The sequence below is a fragment of the Saccopteryx leptura genome, chromosome 3, assembly GCF_036850995.1.
Source record: "Saccopteryx leptura isolate mSacLep1 chromosome 3, mSacLep1_pri_phased_curated, whole genome shotgun sequence".
NCBI classification, from domain to species: Eukaryota; Metazoa; Chordata; class Mammalia; order Chiroptera; family Emballonuridae; genus Saccopteryx; species Saccopteryx leptura.
In genome coordinates this window covers 352,986,103-353,007,385 of record NC_089505.1, presented here as the reverse complement: position 1 = coordinate 353,007,385, position 21,283 = coordinate 352,986,103, and the positions used below count along the sequence as shown (strand labels likewise).

The 21,283-nt window shown below is 41.6% G+C and overlaps 1 protein-coding gene across 2 annotated transcripts in view; it reads left to right on the top strand.

The window, feature by feature from the left end:
* Positions 1-11,877, top strand: part of RAD21 (RAD21 cohesin complex component) — a 34,011-nt gene extending 22,134 nt beyond the window's left edge. For both annotated transcript variants that reach the window (XM_066379388.1, XM_066379387.1), the window contains exons 9-14: positions 1,888-2,111; positions 3,331-3,490; positions 3,925-4,073; positions 7,959-8,108; positions 9,422-9,505; positions 10,171-11,877. In XM_066379388.1, the coding sequence (XP_066235485.1) occupies positions 1,888-2,111; positions 3,331-3,490; positions 3,925-4,073; positions 7,959-8,108; positions 9,422-9,505; positions 10,171-10,362 (959 nt within the window). In that variant the 3' untranslated portion in view covers positions 10,363-11,877. The remainder of the gene's footprint in view (positions 1-1,887; positions 2,112-3,330; positions 3,491-3,924; positions 4,074-7,958; positions 8,109-9,421; positions 9,506-10,170) is intronic.
* Positions 11,878-21,283: the final 9,406 nt, after the last annotated feature.

Here is a 21,283-nt window from a genome sequence, read left to right as displayed (position 1 = left end):
ATGATTTTTTACTTCTGCAACTAAAGACCTAAGGTCCTCGTTCTGGCTCTTGTCCACTAGACTGCCATTCTCATTTTAGATAACTGATCTTTCTCCTTTGTCACAGGCATGTATCAGAATCCTTATTTCAGAATATCTTATAAAGTGTTTGTACAAATTGCTGTGAAATAATAAAAGTATGGAACAGGTTTTCTGCTAATGTGTTTCTTACTCTTTGGGAAATCCCAAAGTTCCAGCAGGTCACAGGTAACAAGTGAAAACATTGGAAGGCATTTTATAATAGAATGTAAGACGAATGAATTATCTTTCAAAGTGCTGCATAGTTGGGCTATAGTCTTTACAGTGGATGGCAAACTGCGGCTCACGAGCCACCTGCGGCTTTTTGGCCCCTTGAGTGTGGCTCTTCCACAAAATACCACGTGCGGGCCGCAGGGCACGCAGCGCTGGGGTGGCGCGTGCGAAAGAGCCGCCTGTGGCTGGCGAGCCACGGATTGCTGACCACTGGTAGGAAAACCTAAAAATAACTTTTTCTTTAACTAGAACTGTCAAAGCTTCTAAAAGCAGTATTTGGTTTTCTTTGGTGCTTATTAAGAGGCATAAAACATTTAATTGGGTGTGCTGCTTCTGAATAAAAGGCAATTTGAGATAATTTGGATATAAAACTCAAAAGTTTCTATGTGGTTTATGGGTACAGTAGGGTAGAATATTCAAAATCAATTACAGTATATTTCAAGATATAGTTACTACTTTTAAATAAAACAAGGTTAACCTTTTGGGTTTTCTACTTAAAATCTGAGCACTGAAAATGATTTGTGACTTGGGCTTCTGGTTTATAGAGTGAGTGCTTGCTATGTACTTGATTGTGTAGGAACTAAAAGTGTAACAGTGAACACGTCTTGATTCTCACAGAACTGAAATATATACATACTAACTAGGAGACCTTGAGAAGGTAAACATGTCCTGTGTTAGTGCCGGACAGCACAGAGAACTCGAAGTGAGGTGAAGGCTAGAGACCAGTGTTTAAAAGAGGGTCGTCGGGTTGTGCCAGTTGCTTTAAGAACGTGAACTTTTTCAGCGAAGGGAATTCTCAGTAGCTGGAGGACAGTTGAGGTGCAAGTTGTCAGTCACTCTGTAGCATCTTACTGAATTCTGAAATGCATAAATAACTTATATGTAAAAACCTCTGTAGGATATAACATGTATGACAGGATGAAATCTTAAGGAATTTATTTAATCCCATGAGCTTTTCTGTTATCTTCAGAAATTGAGATAATGCTACCACTTTGCAAAGTTTTAGTAAGGAGTAGAAAGGAGTCTGGTGGTGACTGGGTTTGGGCTTGTTTCACTTCATCAAACTGCTTGTACAACTGTCACTTATGAATGGTACCTTTTCCAGTAAAAATCATTGTAGTTGCAACCATTTCATGGAGGACTCAATTTATGCCAAACAGTCTACCAAGTATTTTACAACCCCTGTAAGTGGTTCGCCATGTTGCAAATAAGAAAAGAGGTAGGCAAGGTGAAGTTAACTTTAACTAGTTAACTTTTATTCAACTAATAAGGCAGCCCAGAACTTGAGCTCAAGTGTGATATGTCCCATGTTTACAGTATAAAGCTACATGTGTAAATATGTATCAGCTCTTGAGTTATTTTATTCATTCTGTACTAAATACATATTTATCCAGCCTGTTTTTAATGAGTACCTATTAAATGCTAGCCTCTACTCTGCATGGTTCTTGGGGAACCTCATTTAACAGAGATCCTGCCCTCATGAAGCGTAACTTAACTAGTGGGTTTGTAGAAAAGCAGGGGATACAATGAGACCGTCTGGTTGCTGTGTGTTTTATGCTGCCTTCTCAGGAAGAGGACTTGATTTTATCATTTCAGTCAAAGAAACAAAAGCCAAGAGGAAGAGGAAGCTAATTGTTGACAGTGTCAAAGAGCTGGACAGTAAGACAATTAGAGCCCAGCTTAGTGATTATTCTGACATCGTTACCACTTTGGATCTGGCGCCGCCTACCAAGAAACTGATGATGTGGAAAGAGACGGGGGGAGTGGAGAAACTCTTCTCCTTACCCGCCCAGCCTTTGTGGAACAATAGACTACTGAAGGTAATTCAGTTTGCAGAACTTTTATTTTCATCTACATTTAGACCAGTTTAAAAAATACTTTTAAACTTTATTTTGATCAAGTAATTTTCAACTGTACGGTACGTTTTTTTCTTTATTTAATCGGTGTACTGAACATGACTTGATCTGAAAGATTGTGATAAGTGACACTTGCATTTCTAAAAGATGTAGAATGAATATTCCTTATAGTAAAAAGCTGCTGACATTTTTAACAATGGTTCTCTCTCCTTGACCTCCTGTTGTAACGTTAGTTCTGTTGCCTTCATGTGTACTGTGCTTCGAGTCTGCAGTCTTCAGATGTTGCTTTCTGGGTCAGTGTGGGGTGGTTCCACTTACCCGCAATAAAGAATACTAGCTTTATGCGGATAGGGTCTTTCTGCTCACTTTAGATTCCAAAGTATTCCAGAGCAAGATTGTGAGGCATCTGATGAGTGTGATGCAGTGCAGTGAGGCTGTTATTCTTTCTAAAGTGGAACCAATTGATTTTACTTTACATGTCACTGTGTCCTAAATGTAAAATGTTTCAAAGCAGCGTTGTGACTATGGTAAAATTTTTGTTTATTGAGAGCATAGTCGTATCTTCATTTTGAAGATTTTTATTTAGATTTTTTTGATTTAATGAAGTTATAGGAGTTTTTCCTAAGGAAGTAGTTCAAAATATAGAAAAGCCATTTCTCTGAAGATGTTCATTACATTGTTTACAGTGAAATTTTTTAAAAGAAACTTAAAATATTGGAAAATGATTCATGTGTGATGTACACATGCGTATGAGCACATGCATCTTAGTGGAATATTATGCAGTCATTTAAAATATTAAAATCATAGCTAATAACATTGCCACATATTAAGCAATAAAAACACTATGTAAAGCTATTAGTTATGATTCCAGCTGGGTTTTAAGTGTATGAATATGAAAGTAAATTCCGACATTATCTCTGAGGTATAAGACAATGGGTTTAAATTTTTCATTTATTTCCATCTTTTTAAAAATTGCTGTAGTTATAATTTGAAATCTTGTATTTAAAGTCATTTTAAGATGAAGTGTGAATATGTTCGAACCTTTAGAAATTATACTAAATATATATATTCAGTATATTACAAGCATATTGAAACTGACAGAAAATAGAAATGTCAGTAGTGGGTTTTCAGTTAATTATATGATTTATGTTATAATTCAGATCTTTTTCTTAATTTTTTATAGCTTTTTACACGCTGTCTGACACCGCTGGTTCCAGAAGATCTTAGGAAAAGGAGGAAAGGAGGAGAGGCTGATAACTTGGATGAATTCCTCAAAGAATTTGAAAATCCAGAGGTTCCCAGAGAAGACCAGCAGCAGCAACATCAGCAGCGTGATGTTATTGGTGTGTTCTGTTGGAATAGTTCCCTGATGAAGTTTATATACTTTGGTTAAAAAATTTATCTGAATATTGCCAAAGTACAAGCAATCAAGAACAAGGGCATCTTCTTAAGCTTTTGGACAGGGAGACACATGCCTTACTGCATTGCGTGATTGCTTTGTTAGATAGGAAGTGTCCCGTCTTCAGGACTGGCTGCGTCTGATAATCTGATAAAGGACTATCCTGCAGTCCCTGGAGGTGGGACTTGTCCTTAAAAGGATCTTTCTCACCTTTATGTGTATTGTTGTAAATTGAGTACTCTGTGGAGGTGCAGTTTTATTCGGCCATCTTCATTAGAGAAAGTACTTATGTCATAGTGCGTTAGTATTAAAAGGAAATGGTTCTAAAATACTGTTTAAGACTGTATGACCTAAGTCTCTTCCTGTGGCCGATTGCAGATGAGCCCATTCTGGAAGAGCCCAGCCGCCTCCAGGAGTCGGTGATGGAGACCAGCAGAACAAACTTGGATGAGTCGGCCATGCCCCCACCACCACCTCAGGGAGTCAAGCGGAAAGCGGGACAAGTTGACCCAGAGCCCGTGATCCCTGTAAGTCAGCGCATCTCTCCATCACCATCATGGTGTTTGGGAATATTCAGACAATCGTATGAAATCCCTGCTTGTAGCAACTGTTATTTAAGGAGCCATTTTAAGTATCTTGGTTTAAGCAGAAAATGCAAAGGAATGGATGCAGAGAGGAAGCATGGCTGCCGAGGTCATGCGCAGGGTGCCTTACTGAGAGGAGATGCTCGAGGAGTTTTCAGTCTCTCTGCCTCTTCTCGGATAGGCTTGCTTCAGAGTGGCCTAAGTGAGCATCCTTGGCTACTAAAATATCTTTGACCCTGAACTTGTTCTGGTTTAGTCCAGGGTGAATCTGATCATTCTAGATAAAATAGAAACGCAATGTATTAAGCAGTTCAGTTCTACATGTATTAAATATTTTGATTAAAATGAAACAGATATGCTGCTAAATAGGGAGAATTTTTATACTTAAGGAGCTAGTAGATTCTTATACATTCCAGGGCAAGTGGAGACAGATTGTCACTTATCTACTTCCAGCTTTCTAACTGGTTTTTGTTTTCATTGTGTGTAAGATGGAACATTCTCCGGTTTTTTTGGTTTTTTATTAAGTGAGAAGCAGGCAGGCAGAGACAGACTGCCACGTGCACCCGACTGGCATCCACCCCGCAACTTCACTACCAAAGGTGATGCTCTGTTTCTGGGCCTCTGCTTCGTTGCTCAGCAACCGAACTATTTTAGCTCCTGAGGCGAGGCCATGGAGCCATCCTCAGTGGCCACGCCCAACTTTGCTCAAACCATTCTAGCCATGGCTGCGGGAAGGGGGGAGAGAGAGAGAGAGAGAGGAGTGAGGGGCGGAGAAGCAGGTGATCGCTTCTCCTATGTGCCCTGACCAGGAATCAAACTGGAACTTCCACACACCAGGCTGACCCTCTACCACTGAATGATATGAAAAATGTGTATATGATGAAATGATTACAGTAAGTTTAGTTAACTCAGTTAAAATATTTTTCTTATGATGAGAACTTTTTTTATATATAAATAAATTTTTATTAATTTTAATGGGGTGACATCAATAAATCAGGGTACATATATTCAAAGAAAACATGTCCAGTTTATCTTGTCATTCAATTATGTTGCATACCCATCACCTTCTATCTAGTTTTCTTTGTGCCCCTCCCCATTCCCTACCATGAGAACTTCTAATACAGTGGTTCTCAACCTGTGGGTCGCATGTATTTTCCGATGGCATTAGGCGACCCCTGTGTTTTGCCGTTCAACTCCCGCCAGGGTCGCAACCCACAGGTTGAGAACCACTGCTCTAATATCTACTCACAGCAACTTCAGGTACATAATTACAGTATTAACTATAAGGTCTACCAGAAAGCTCTGTCCGTTTTTGGAATAAAACAAAATATAAATTTTTCTTACTGTCAATAAACTTTATTAAATTATATATTTCCTCACCAATCCTATCTTCCGAATATGGTCCGAAATGGTTTACTGAGCTGAATTAAGCCTTTCTGTGATCTCCGATGTCAGAAAAGGATTTTGCTCCAACATGGTCTTAACAACATCATCATCGATCAAAGATGGTCGCCCAGAATTGGCTTATCAGAAAGGTCGAAATCACCTGTTTCGAATTTTTCGAACCATCTTCTGCATGTCCTATCAGAAACTGTACCTTCACCAAACACTTTCAATAAATTTCTACATGCTTCTGTAGCATTTCTTCCTTGTTGAAATTCGTATACAATACAGTGGCATAAATGAACTTTATCAGTAGCCATGGGTACACTATCGCTTCACACATAAGACTCACGTGAATCAACTTTGTTTTAGTTAATTTGCTACGTCGGTATGTATACATTAAGTGATAAAAATAGAGAGGCACATGCACCAAATAAACATGTGCTTACGTGTCGAAACTTGTTGTGATAGAAACGGACAGAACTTTCCGGTAGACCTGATATAATCACTACTGCATATTAAATCCCTAGAACTTCATCTTAGAACTAGAAGTTATATTCTGACCAACATTTCCCCAGTAACCACCATTCTCTCTACTTCTGTGAGTTTGGCGTTTTAAGATTCCACATATAAGCAATATGATACAGTACTTTTTTCTGACTCGTTTCATTTTAGCTTAAGCCCTCAAGTCCATCCATGCTGTTGCAAATGGCAAGATTCCTTTCTTTCTCATGGCTGAGTACTATTCCATTGTGTGTGTGTATCATGTCTTTGTTCAGGTTTGTTTTCATATCTTGGCTGGAGTATATAATGTTGTAATAAACATGGGAGTGCATATGTCTTTTTGAGGTAGCGAATTTGTTTCCCTCAGATAAATACTCAAAGTGGAACTGGTGGATCATACGGTAGTTGCTTTGAGTTTTTTGAGGCATTTCCAGTTTATCCTTTCTCGCTGTCCAGTGTACATTCCCTTTGATAGTGCACAAAGGGCTCCATTTGTCCCTTCTGTAGGCTTCCTTTTCATTTTACTGATGGTGTTCTGTGCAGATTCGTAGTTTGATGTAGTCTCACTTGTTTATTTTTGCTCTTGATGTCAGATCCAAAAAAATCATTGCTAAGATCAATTTCAAGGAACTTACCACCTAATAATTTCTTGGAGTTTTATGGTTTCTGACTCTTTAATGATTTTGTGTTTGGTGTAGGAGAATAGGAATCCAGTGTTTTGGCACCATTTATTGAAGACACTGGCCTTTTTCCATTGTATATTCTTGGCTTTGTTGTAAATTAATTGGCCGTATATGTATGGGCTTATTCCTGACATTCTGTTCCAGGTTCTGGTTTCATCTTTAGCAGACATTTGCTGCATAACTAATACTAGGTGGTTTTAGGCTATATTAGTAAGTAATCAGAGTATACTTTTCACATTGGTGGAAAAAAGGAACTGGCTGTTTCATTCTGGCCAGCAACCATTAAGATCACTGAGGATGGGAAACTAAAACAAGTATAAAGGAAGGAAGGTCTGGTTAGAACTTCTCATCCTTCCGTCTAGAAATAAATGAATCGGAGCAGATGACGGCTCTCTCTAATCGAGGCTCTTGGTACGGCCTCCGTGAGGAGGCCGGGGCGGAGTCCTGTGCCCCTGGTGGTATGAGCTCAGGAATAGATAAATGAGGGGCTGTTATGGTTCCACCCTCCTGCCATTTCCTTTGGTTTGTTAAAGACTGGTTTTTAATGCTCTCAACTGTTAATACTAGCCTGAGAAGAAGGAAATTGAAGAAATAGACCCAAAAATAGGCTCCACATTTATAGTTGCTCCAAAGAGCTTCAAGGCCCTCACTGAGAGCCCAGACCAGCTGTGACGGCCCCTGGCAGTTCAGTGCCGTAGGGGTAATGGCCAGCTCCATGGTGGTGGCGGAGTTCGCCTGTTCCCCTGCCCTGGACTCAGTGGGTTTTCTGGGAATTTTTTTTTTTTTTCCAAAAAATGCTACTACAGAACATTTGGGGAATGTTTATTCTTTTTAGTTTTATTATTTGCAAATTTCTCACATACCCTTGTAAGTATTTGACTCCTAAAAGTAAGTATAAAAATACTTTTGTTCTAGAATAAGAGAATGGATTTCTTTTTGTAAACTACAGTACTTTAATGTTACCACAATACTTTAATGGTGTAGCTTTACAATTAAAAAGATAGGGTAGGGCAAAAGTAGGTTTACAGTTGTGAATAAATGAGTTTATTCTTGTATTATCTATTAATTATTTTCCATATGAACTTTAAACCTACTTTTGCCCTACTGTATAATAAATTTTTGATTGTGAAGAAGTACAGCACTATGACCCCAGTACCACTTTCCATTTTTAAAACTTCAGCAACTGTGCATTTGCCTATTTAAAAGAAGCTACCCTTAAACTGTGCATTTGAAATGTCCTTATTACGTTTGCTTTCAGCCACAGCAGGTAGAGCCTTTGGAAATCCCTCCTGTGGAGCTGCCCCCAGAAGAGCCTCCAAATATCTGTCAGTTAATTCCGGAGCTGGACCTTTTACCGGAAAAAGAGAAGGAGAAAGAAAAGGAGAAAGAAGAGGAGGAAGAGGAGGAGGTAATGTTCGGAATAAATTTCAGTGATGAAAAAATGTTCAGACAAAAGCAAAACATCACCAAATGCTTAGTGATCTAGCTCATTAGAGCGTCGGTTTTATGTGGTGCTGTGACGCACTGGCTCCTTGGTGGCTTCCGAAGGACATGGGTCTGCCCTTCGTTGATTTTGTTCCTTGACTTCTAAATTGTTTGTGACCACTTTTATTATCTTGCCATCAATAGTTCTCATTATCAGTGTTATCTTTGGCCTGGAAATCAGATAATGAAACATTTTTCATGTGGCTTTTGTTTTCATTGGACTGGGGTGGGGTGTGACTTTGCTAAAACAAATTGAGTCAAAAATGACATTTTTTAAAATCATAAAGAGGTGCTTTAAGAATGGATATCCTTTTTCTGGGGCATGTTCATTTAGACCTTTCAATTTAAAATGAAGTCTCTTCCAGGTAGCATTATGTCATTTTAAAGTTCTTCTAAAGGTTATGGGGTCGGACACATTTTCATTAGCATCTGGTTTGTATTTGTAATTTATCATTATGTCAGCCATAGATTTCCTAATGCTTCGGATCTGATAAGAGTGCTGCATTGTTATCCAGTCGGAATTGAGCACCAGAGCTTCTGTAGCCCTGTACAGAGTATGCCACGTCTCTGACTCAGTGAGGAGGCAGTATGTAAGGTGTGGACTTCCGGCTCTGGAATGTGGTGTAGAGCTCTAGGACAGCCAGGGAACTATGTGGCTCAAGTAAAATTTATGTTACGGGTTATAGCCTGTTTCTTCTAACTTCTGAAACATATATAGACCAATACTGCTTACTCATCTTAGCTAGTGGAGGGCTCTTTGTACTGGTCCACAGTGAGATAAGGGATCTGCCAGAATGTAAATCACCTGCAATATCGTGCTCCAGAAATACAGCACTCCCCTGGCCATGTGAGATAAGCAGTGTGTTTAGTGGCGTAGTTGATTTATATCCCAGCGTAAGCTCCTTCCTTATCTTAACAGGGACAAATGACCAACCAGCACTAGTCCATGGACTAGGCTGTGTAGACCATATCTTACAGGCCCGTATAGAATTATAGATTCAACCAAATGTGTGCTTGCAGGTACAGAGGACTTTCTCCTATAATTTAAGAAAGACAAATTTCCAGATTCATACTAGAGCTAAGTGATTTTTCAGCAGCATCAAGTATCATTTTGTTAGTCGAAATACAACAGTTTAATTTAGAGCTTTCAGGAAATATAGAAATACTTCCGTTTGCAGCAGAGTACTGTAGTTGTATCCGCTTACTGTTTTAATATGCGGGGTCGTCCTCGTCCAGGATGAAGACGCGTCAGGGGGTGACCAGGACCAGGAGGAGAGAAGATGGAACAAACGGACTCAGCAGATGCTGCATGGCCTCCAGGTACGCCGGTGGGGGTTAGACTCAGCCAGGGCCGCTGGCCTCCCCCTCAGAGGTAGATCCGTGCTGGAACCAGAAACCCTGCCTTTGAGAATCGTGTCATACCTGAACTCTTAGGCCGAGTATGCCTGGGAGGCATCCAGGTGAATCCTTTCCTGTGGTTTATCCTGCAAAATAGAATTAGAGTGGTGATTTATGCTACTCCTGTGTGTGCATCTTCGTTTGGATTGAGTAGTTTGTTTGAATGGTAGTAGTGTGAGATGTCACTTACACGGAGCCTTCAAGTATCAGATAGAGATGACATATCTTGGGCGTCTGTGACATACCAGGGAAGTTGCTCAGGGGTTCCTAGAAGATTCAAAGTTAGAATAAGTTGAAATTTTAAGAACTATAAGTGCTAGATTTTAATAATAGATCACATTAGATGTCCAAAGCCATTAGTCATCTTATCATCTTTTCTTGGCTTTAGGATATTTGGCATCCTCTGGATATGCTTTTTCACCCTCCTGAGTAACGTTAGACTCACTTACACCACTCCATAGTATTCGAAGAGGTCAACTCCTGGCCCCCAACAGAATGAATATACAGTATGCTTTTCCCACTTCCCAAAGCTGGCATTTTACTATACAAATTGCTTTAACTTACTTCTTTCTCTACTTTTATTTCAGCGAGCTCTTGCTAAAACTGGAGCTGAATCTATCAGTTTGCTTGAGTTATGTCGAAACACGAACAGAAAGCAAGCGGCAGCCAAGTTCTACAGTTTCTTGGTTCTTAAAAAGCAGCAAGCTATTGAGCTGACACAGGAAGAACCGTACAGTGACATCATTGCAACACCTGGACCAAGGTTCCACATTATTTAAGCAGCCTAGAAGCATTGGTAGCTAGTGTTCATTTCACTAGTGTGTACAAATTGCCCCCATGTGTAGGGCACACAAAACCCTTTAAGATAGTTCAGATTTTCGTCTGTGCAAAGTCTCTGCCTTCTTCATTTTCCCCAGTGTTTTTAAATTGATCAGTTTCATCTTTAAGGGAAACTGCCTATATGGATCATGTGTGTGTTCTGATGGGGAAAGCAAGCACCCCACGGACTCAGAAGATTATTTTAACCGTTCAGAACAGATATGTGCAATATCGGCGCATGTAATGTTGAGTGGCAGTCAAAAATCAGGATTTTTATCTTTGTTTTCCATTCCTGCATTGGAAAGGAAAAGTCAGGAAAAATGTCTGACAATTTAAGAACTATGTTGTGAGTCTTAGAAAAGAAGTGGTCTTTTCCCATCAGTAACACTGGCAATCTTGGTAACCACTGTACTTAGGGATGGGGCCCAAAACAAAGATCGTCCTCAGAGATGTTTTAAAGTACAATTCCATAATGACCAAGGGGGTGTGCGACATTGCGTTGTAACCCGTCCCCTTCAGCTACAAGAGGATAGGACTTGGTTTGAAATGTTCTATTTTATAAATCATTCCGTGAATCTTTTTAATGAACCTTACTCTCTGAGATCTGTTGTTTTAGCGAGGCTCTAAAGTGAGCCGAAATAGACTTTTTAGAGTAGAACGAATTTGAACATTTATAACTTTCCAGGAGCTATAAATCAAAATTTTAAAAAGACGTTTGGATCTATTTGAGTATTCAGATCATGAAAATAGAAATTACTATGCCAACTAAAAGGACAGGCTGATGGGAAATCATACACCTGATTGACGTAACCTTTAAGCAGTCAATGCTGTAAAAACTAATGGCTTCTCTGATATTTATTATAAGTTTTATTACTGACCTCTTTTTCCAACGCTGCGCACTGTGTTTGGAACTTTAATAGCTTTGCAACAGAAATCCCGTGTCCGGTTTCCTATAATTTAAGTGAAGAAAAACATCCAAATAAAGGCTTTATTATTAACAGTCCAGATAGCACCAGAAATTATGTGACTTATGATTATCAAAATGTCTTAACTGTTTAGGGCAAAATTACACTGAAAGTTCTAGCTTAAGTGTTGGCACTTTTGTGGAAGAAATCACTTTTGAAACTCAGACTTCAGTGTATATCCAATAATTTTAAATTAAGTGAAATGTTTTAAATTTGTGAATGCGTAATTACTGTTTTGATGATTCATTTTCTTGAGAATAATAATTGTATAAAATTGCTATTGCAGCTTTATTTTCAATATAATGTGCCTGTAAACCGTTTGATTTTCCTCTCTTTGTAAAAAGACATTGTAGATAATTGAATGTTTGATTATAGAAAGGTCATTAGTTTCTTGTTACACATTTTGTTAGTCTGGTTTTTGTTGCTTATTGGGTTTAATATTGTTCTTGAAAATAGTTGAAGCTATGTTATGTATAACTTTTCTAATAAAAGTTGTGTTATAAGCTGTAATTTGGAGTATTATTCAGTTGGTGTTCACCTAGGAAAAACATCTTTTGTCGGCCTTATCTAGAAAAGTTACTCTGCAAATAATGTTTTTCAAAATGTCTTTGACTAAATATGAAAGACTAGTTTAACAGAAGAGCCATGTGATCTGAAACCTTGACAGATGTAGAATCTTTATAATGTGTATTAGAAAGTATTAAGATGAAACCAACAAATGGCCGGTACTAAAAAACCTTTTGGTCATAGATATATTCCCGTTAACTGATAAATACATAAAATTGACATGCCTTGTCAGTGTATATTCTTAGGGCCCTAAACAAACTTAGCCGATGAGCATTTTCTGGAGGTGTCTTGGGTCCATCCTCAAAGCTACAGAGGCCAGGGCAGTCAGTAACTTGGAATGTAACACTATTTGCATTCAAGCTTATGACCTGTCCCTCCCCCAGCTGTGAGCTTGAAGACACTAGCACTTATGCTTAAGATATATCAGAGTTTAAACCATGCATAATGTCATGCTGTTTGTAATAGGAAAATCTTTATCACTAAGTACCATTACCCTCAAACCCCAAGTTGCTTTAGTTTAAGGCTCACCACCTATGGCCAAGACGAGTAGTAAAGAGTTGAAATCTAACATGAAAATGTTGGGAGCCTAGAAAACAGCTGCCCAAGTACCTGAAGTAGTCCAGAAGGAGCTCAGATGATAACATTCTTTTGCTAAATTTGAAAAATGGCTCAGCATAGTGAGTCCAGTGGAGTGCTTTCCTTTTAGACACAGCAGAACCACGAGTGAGTGAGGTCTGGAGAGGCCAGGCGGGGACTTGGTGAGCGGACTCGTCACTGGACTTCCTCAGCTACCAAAGGGTGCAGTAGAAAAAGCAGTGGCCCAAGGACTGGAAACAGCTTCTCATCTTAATTTGGTTTTGGAGCCTAAAACTCAAACTTGATTCTCTTATCTGGACCTCCTTGTAAGATAAAACAGGTCACACCTGTTTCCAGGAGTTGTGAAAATCCTGAGCTAATCAAAGCGATTGAAAAAGAGCTAACCTTTGATCGGGATAACGTGACTTTTTCAGGTCAGGTTCTTAACCTTCCTGATCCTAGGGTACCTACCTCATGTGAGATGGACCTCCCCACTTGAAGGGACCAGATGGCATCTCAGTCCATCTACAGCTGAACTAATTCTTAACTCCTTCAGGCCCCTAATGCCCCTCTTGGTGAGAGGTTCCTTCACTTCCCACATCTCCAGTATTTTACAACTCCAGTTTAACCACATTTCAAATGTTCAGTGGCCGTATGTGACTAGTGGCTACTGTATTAGCACTAATAGGTCACACAATCTTAAGGTAACACTCCAAAACCTATGTAAGGTAACTAAGAATTCACAAAACAAGCAAAGTTCTCTGCCTTCATAGAGCTCACATTCTAGCTCTATGTGACGTCCTGGAGACGAACCATCAACAGAAGTCAAAAACCTAAGTTTGTTAGGAAGTGCAGTATTAATAGGGTGGTCGGAGTAAGCATCATAGAAGGTGAAGTTCTGCGCAGGCTTGAATGTTGGACAAGGAGATAGGAAGGAGTGTTTCAGACAGAAGAACTGGATGGGAAAAAACCTGGGATAGAAGTATCCCTGACATGTTCAAGGTGAGGGAGCCCCAGACCTGAATAGAGCGGGCAGTGAGAAGGGAAGTAAGTGGGAGGTAACAGCAGGTCACACGGCAGAGGCTCAACCTTGCCACCCTGGGCCGTCACCCAGGGAGCTACGGCTGGGTTCAGCTCCCACAGAAGGTTTCTCCAGAAGAGAAAATAGGTGAAAAGAGGCACAGGTGGAAGGAATTTATAAAGTAATGGATGCTCCCGCACCCCTACCACTGTGGTACCTTCATTACTATGTAGTTTGGTGTCATAACTGACATACCGCCACTAGGACCTGATTTGAGAAAGACAGGTTAAGAGAGAAGTAAATATATATATTTGCTGTCAAATGGCCCAGGCTTACCTTGCGACTCCATTGACTCAACTATAAATCTGAGCAGTTGGTGCAGAACTTGTAGTCTTGTGAAGATCCGGAAATAAAGTGTCTAAAACAGTGGGCACTCGATAGGTGGTGGCTATTGTGAAAATGTCTGAAGTGAGGGGTTCATGTTAGAAAATGGAATTTTCAGAATACAAATTCGACAGTGGGATGCAAAGTAGAGAGACAAACTAGGAGTGACCCCTGGAACCTGAGTGGACGCTGCGTGGCCCCCTCTGAGCGTGCCCGCCCTTCCCTTTCCGCACACTGTCTTCCCTCTACCTGGGCTGCAAAGATGGTGACATGGGAGGCTCCTGAACTCCCCACCTCCCATGGACACCCCAAATGTTCAGCTACACACGGAGCAGTTGCCCTTGAAAGAAATCCAGGAAATAGCTGAGTGACGCCTACACCTTGGGAGACCAAGAAAGCAGCGCATCCAAACAGGAAAGGCAGGGTCACTGCCACCATCGAGCCCACCGCAGCCCCGTGGTAACGCAATCGGGAGAGAACTCCCAAGCCCCAGCCCTCCCCTCTAGCTTGTCCACAGTCTGTTACCCAGATTTTGTGGCTGATACCCAAGGAGAGGACCCTCAGATCACTCAGCTGATAGCCAAGAGGGCTTACACTCAGAAGTCTCCCAACTAGCAAGTATCAAAGTTCTTAACAGACTCAGGAGCGCACACACACGGTGCTGCTGCAGGCCCAGCCGCATTAGATGAAGCAGACAAGTTCCCGCCTCCCAGGTTTGGGAGGCCTAAAGACAGAGAGTTTCCCAGCTGCTTCCTGAGGGTCCAACGTACCAACAAGCATAAATCTGGGTGCTGTGATCATCACATTTTTTGAGACACTCACAGACCAGAACAAACCCTCAACTACTGGGAGTCAGGAGAAAGAAAACAGCTTGGGCAGTCATCACAGGTTGAGAGACAACCAGGAGCGTGGACCGAGCTCAGTGAGGCGGTTCATCTGTGTGAGGCCACTGTCGGGACTGGGAGAGGCGGCTGTTTTACCCAATGCACAGAAAGTCAGAGAAAGTCAACAGGAACATGTTACAAACTAATGAACAAGATAAACATCCAGAAAAATCTTAAACATAAGTGATTTATCTAATAGCATTCAAAAACATATAAAAATGCTCACTGAGGTCAGGAAAACAATGGATTAACAAAGTGAGAATTTCAATAAAGAGAAAAAATACCAAAGAGCAAAAGAATACAATACTGAAATGAAAAATTCAATAAAGGAGTTTAACGACAGACTAGGTCTAGCAAAAGAAAAAATCAGCAAACTCAAACAAAAGTAGAAATTCATCCAGTCAGAGGAATAAGAAAACACATTTGAAAAAAGAGTAAAAGATAGTTTAAGGGGCTGTGGGACACCATCAAAAGTACCAATATACTCACTGTAGGGGCTCCAGATAAGGGAGAGAAAGAAGGAGGCAGAAAGTTTATTCAAAGAAAACATGACTGAAAACTTGCTTAACCTAGTCCCACAAAACTGTATAAGTTTGCATACTTTCAACGCTGCTTCCTGGGGGAGGCATCCAATCAGCCTGAATCAAAGTACTGAGTTTAATCCTCCCGTTTAGGACACAGATCATGGCACATCCTCATTAAACACGGGCTGCTTGCGCAATCACAAAGGTTTGAGAGATGACAATAAGGTCCATCTCCTACATAAGGCTACTCTTTCAAAACTAGAGAGAGGTGGCCTTTTTCTATTGTATAGAAACCACTACAGGGAGCAAAGGAAAATGAAGAAACAAAGAAATTGTACTGAACAAAAGAATAAGTTAAACCTCAGGGGATAAAATTGATGAAATGAATATACGTGATTTACCTGAGAAATGGTTCAAAATAATGGTCATCAAGATGTTTACTGAATGAAACACATGCACCGTGGAATTCCATTCAGTCACAAGGAAAAAGCAGTCCTGCCATTTGCCACAACATGGATGAATCTTGAAAGTGTTGTAAGTGAAATATGTTAGAGAGAGACCAATACTGTGTGTGATATCTCTTATATGTGGAACCCAGAAGAGCTGAGCTCAGGCAGAAAACAGATTGTTGGTACCAGTGGGTTGGGGTGGGGGGAGGGGAGATGCTGGTCAGAGTATAAACTTTCAGTTACAGATGAATAAATTCTGAGGATCTAATGTACAGTATGTTGATTATAATACACTATTATATATTTCAAATTTGCTGAGAATGTACACCCTAAATGTCTCACCACAAAAAAGAAGTGCTAATTATGTGATGAGATGGAGGTGTTAGTTAAGGCTATAGTGATAATCATTCTGCAGTCCAGGGGTCTCCAAACTACAGCCCCCTGAGGCCATTTATCCGGCCCCTGCCGCACTTCCGGAAGGGGCACCTTTTTCATTGGCGGTCAGTGAGAGTACTGTATGTGGTGGCACCGCAAAGCGCGGCGTCGCTTACGTACAGTACTACTTCCGTTTTGTTTTTTTACTTTAAAATAAGATATGTGCAGTGTGCATAGGGATTCATTCATAGTTTTGGGGGTTTTTTTGTATTTTTCTGAAGCTGGAAACGAGGAGAGACAGACAGACTCCCGCATGCGCCCGACCAGGATCTACCGGCACGCCCACCAGGGGGCGATGCTCTGCCCCTCTGGGGCGTCGCTCTGCTGCGACCAGAGCCACTCCAGCACCTGGGGCAGAGGCCAAGGAGCCATCCCCAGCGCCCGGGCCATCTTTGCTCCAATGGAGCCTTGGCTGCGGGAGGGGAAGAGAGAGACAGAGAGGAAGGAGAGGGGGAGGGGTGGAGAAGCAGATGGGCGCTTCTCCTGTGTGCCCTGGCCGGGAATCGAACCTGGGACTTCCGCACGCCAGGCCGATGCTCTACCACTGAGCCAACCGGCCAGGGCCCATAGTTTTTTTTATAGTCCAGCCCTCCAATGGTCTGAGGGGCAGTGAACTGGCCCCCTGTGTAAAAATTTTGGAAACCCCTACTGCAGTCTGTATGTGTAGCAAATCAGTATATTGTATGTTTAAACATACAACATTATATGTCAAAGTCATCTTAATAAAGGTGGAGAAAGCAAAAAAAATATGAAATGGGACAAATGTTTGTAATAGTTAATTGACAACACTTTTCACCATCTTAAAGAGAAATTGAAGATTTTAAGACATTTTCTTTTAAGGATATTTTCCCAAATAATTAAAATACAGTGCTAGATAGGTGGAAAATAATCAAAAATTCTTAGAAGTCAGAAGGGGTCCTCAACAGTAACCTGGGAGAGTCCTAACCCAAAGGTGAGTGAATATTTATACCACTTAGAAACACCCCACCTATCATATTTCCAGGTGGTATGTCCTACTAGTTAATACAATACAATCCACTCAGTAGCATGACACATGTCTCCTGTCATAACATTACATCTCTTGAGACCATATTTAAAAAATGAGAAAATACCAAGTTAGACCACCAGGTAGAAAGATCACTGACTTCACAGTTAGGCATGTTTGGATTTAAAGCCCGACTCTATTACCAGTAACATGCCCTTGGCAACCCACGTCCCTTCTTGGGACCTCAGTTTTTTCCATCTATAAAGTTGGGTCGCAGCAATACCTACCTCGTGAAGTTTATGAGAATTAAATGAAATGCTCTATGAATGCAACAGGTACCTGGGAAGGACTAGGGCAGGGGTCCCCAAACTTTTTACACAGGGGGCCAGTTCACTGTCCCTCAGACCGTTGGAGGGCCGGACTATAAAAAAACTATGAACAAATCCCTATGCATACTGCACATATCTTATTTTAAAGTAAAAAAACAAAACGGGAACAAATACAATATTTAAAATAAAGAACAAGTAAATTTAAATCAACAAACTGACCATTATTTCAATGGGAACTATGCTCCTCTCACTGACTACCAATGAAAGAGGTGCCCCTTCTGGAAGTGCAGCGGGGGCCGGATAAATGGCCTCAGGGGGCCGCATGCGGCCCGCGGGCCATAGTTTGGGAACCTCTGGACTAGGGAGTATGTCGCTGCATCCCTCTGAGCACAGCTCTTTCTTTTTTAATTATATGCATTTATATTATCACAGCATGTGATCAGTTTCTACAAGCCTCAAAGTCCTCCCTATAAAAATAATTTCTTTTAAAAATTCATCTCTTGTAAAACCTAGAAGGGGCCGGGGCAGACACACACAGCCCCGTTTTATAAGAACAGGAAGTGAGCCCTGGCCGTGACCTCCCAGGGGGCGCTGGGGGCCCTGGGACATGAGTGGGTGACTGGGCAACTTTGAAAACAGAAGTCCCTTCATGTGAACTGCCTTCTTTTCCTGCCGCATAATCTGGCTTTGTGCTGTTTCCTCTGCACATTCTTTCATTATTGTCAACTAGCAAGTCCACATAGGAACGTGTAGAATGGTGGGAAGATGGAAGTTTCTATGAAGAACCCGTGTCCAGGAGCACCGGCTCCCCATTCTGTGGTCTTCCTGCTTCTGTCACGAGTGCAAATGCTCAGGGAGGTCATGAAGGGGCCCGAAGTGGCCGGGTGTACAGCGACTGAGGGGAGGGCTGACAGGCCTGCTAGGACCCAACACTGTCACATTTGGGGGCTTACCAAGAGAGATCAGGAATCCAGATTCTTATGTGAACACTCCCGATTTTTAAATGTGACATACGATTCAGAATGGTTTCCAACATCACACGGGCCCGTGTCTGCAGACAGACAATCAGCCCGGGTGTCTCAGCTCCGTGGCCTCTATTGAGCCACAGTGTGAAGACTAGAAGGAAGGCAGTTTCGTGCCCCTAAAGCAAGACTCCCTGGACTGTCCCTCAGTCACTGCTTCCCACCCCACAGGATGGCTGCTTCCTCTTCAGAGAACGCCATCTTTATTTCCCCCCAAGGCCTTTATTCGACTCTCCAGGCCCACAGGGAGAATTCTTACCTAAGTTTTATGCTTCAGGTTATGTTCTGCTAAACCTTGTTTGCTAACGGCTGTATATGTATCATATAGCATATCACCTAATGGGAACCTCTGCTTCGAAGAAGGGCTAGAAAAATTTAAACCTCGAGACAAACGTCTCATGTCCTCAAATCTCCCAAAGTCAAAAAAGGAAAGAACAAATGCAGTGATGTTCAGATGTTATGAATACAAGAGGTTGGAGGGAGGCTGGGAGGCTGTCGGCTTGAACTTGGCCTGCAGCCTGCATTTTTAACAAGTATTCCTGTGGTTCTGAGGCCAGAGTCCCAGAGGACATCTTCAGGTACCACAGTTTAGCCTTATCCTCGGAGTTGCCATTTTGAACATGGGACCAGCATTTGGAGACCTGACTGGTGGGAGGAAGAGCCTTCCATGAGTAGCTATTACTGATGCTCTAAGACTGATCAGTTCTCAGTTGGCCAGTATCTGTTCAATGGGAAATTCTCATACAACTCACGGATGGAATGATGCTCTCCAAGGAGAGCAAACTGGTACAGTGTCACTTCCAGAGGGCGTCTGGCCAAAGGCGTTCTCACTTCCCATTCTAAGTCTCCCAGTGGCTGCCCATCTCCTATGTACTAGGAAAATGGGTGAGAGAGCCGATGGAAGGATAATAATCAGATCAACAATAATCAAAACAGCCACAGACTCTTCATCAGGTAAGTTTAGCCTAGTGGTAGAAGGCATGGGATTGAAATAAGAGAAAGGTGGGATCCAGATCAGTCCTGGGCTACACAGAAACCATGGTGAATGTCTCTACTTCTCTAAGTCTTGGTTCCCTTCTACAGAAACTCAGAAGGCTCCTGTGAGAATTAAGTAACACAAGTCAAGAAAAGCACTTAGTATAGTGTCTAGCCCAGGGGTCCCCAAACTATGGCCCGCGGGGCACATGTGCCCCCTGAGGCCATTTATCTGGCCCCCGCAGCACTTCCAGAAGGGGCACCTCTTTCATTGGTGGACATTGACCATCTCATTAGCCAAAAGTAGGCCCATAGTTCTCATTGAAATACTGGTTAGTTTGTTGATTTAAATTTACTTGTTCTTTATTTTAAATATTGTATTTGTTCCCGTTTTGTTTTTTTACTTTAAAATAAGATACGTGCGGTGTGCATAGGGATTTGTTCATAGATTTTTTTATAGTCCGGCCCTCCAACGGTCTGAGGGACAGTGAACTGACCCCCTGTGTAAAAAGTTTGGGGACCCCTGGTCTATCTAGCCTGTTACAACTGCTCTACATTTCTCAGTTGTTACTCAAGCCACAAATATTTGAGGGCATTACCCCTAGCGAGGCGTGGTGCCAGTGACCAGGTTTACTGACATGAACAAAACAGACGAGGTTCCTGCCCTCACAGAACTACATTATAGGTTCGAGGGAACCAGGACAGCTTTTCCAAAGAAGTAACCCTACCCCAGAGAAATTATTCTGCCTAGCATTCCTGTTTCCCGATATTTTATTCTACCCCTTTTATGAAACATCACAATGTACTGTAATTTACCTGCTTACTTGTGCTTTTTTGTGACGACTTGACTAGGAACTTTCAAAGGACTTGTCTGTAATCTCAGACTCCTAAACCCAATGAGTGGCTGTGATCAAATTTTACTGTAGTCAGCATCACCAATGGCAAAGGATGAAAATAAAATCACTCACCAAGCCAGTGTCTGTAGATATTGGTCTTTAAAGCAGAACATGAATTCTTATGGTTTGTTTTTTTTAATGATTTTTTTTTTTTAACAGAGACAGAGAGAGAGAGAGTCAGAGAGAGGGATAGATAGGGATAGACAGACAGGAACGGAGAGAAGCATCAACCATCAGTTTTTCGTTATGACACCTTAGTTGTTCATTGATTGCTTTCTCATATGTGCCTTGACTGTGGGCCTTCAGCAGACTGAGTAACTCCTTGCTCAAGCCAGCGACCTTTGGTGAGCTTTTTGCTCAAGCCAGATGAGCCTGCGCTCAAGCTGGTGTCCTCGGGGTCTCAAACCTCAGTTCTCTGCATCCCAATCTGATGCTCTATCCACTGCTCCACCGTCTGGTCAGGCAATTCTTATGGTTTTTTTTTTTTATTATTATTATTAATTTTAGAGAGGAGAGAAGAGAGACAGAGAGGAGAGATAGGAGAGAGAGATAGAGAGAGAGAGAAGGGGGGAGGAGCTGGAAGCATCAACTCCCATATGTGCCTTGACCAGGCAAGCCCAGGGTTTTGAACCGGTGACCTCAGCATTTCCAGGTCAATGCTTTATCCACTGCACCACCACAGGTCAGGCCAATTCTTACGGTTTTTAAAGGCTTATTATCTTGTCTTGAAAAACAAGGGAGAAAAACTAACAAGGAAGGGAGAATAAATACCCGCCAGCTTCCCTCTCCAGGGAGGCAGAGGTTTACTCCACGGGACACCAACTCCTCCTCCCTTTTCCGACCAATATGCAGCCCTCCTGCCTTACCCA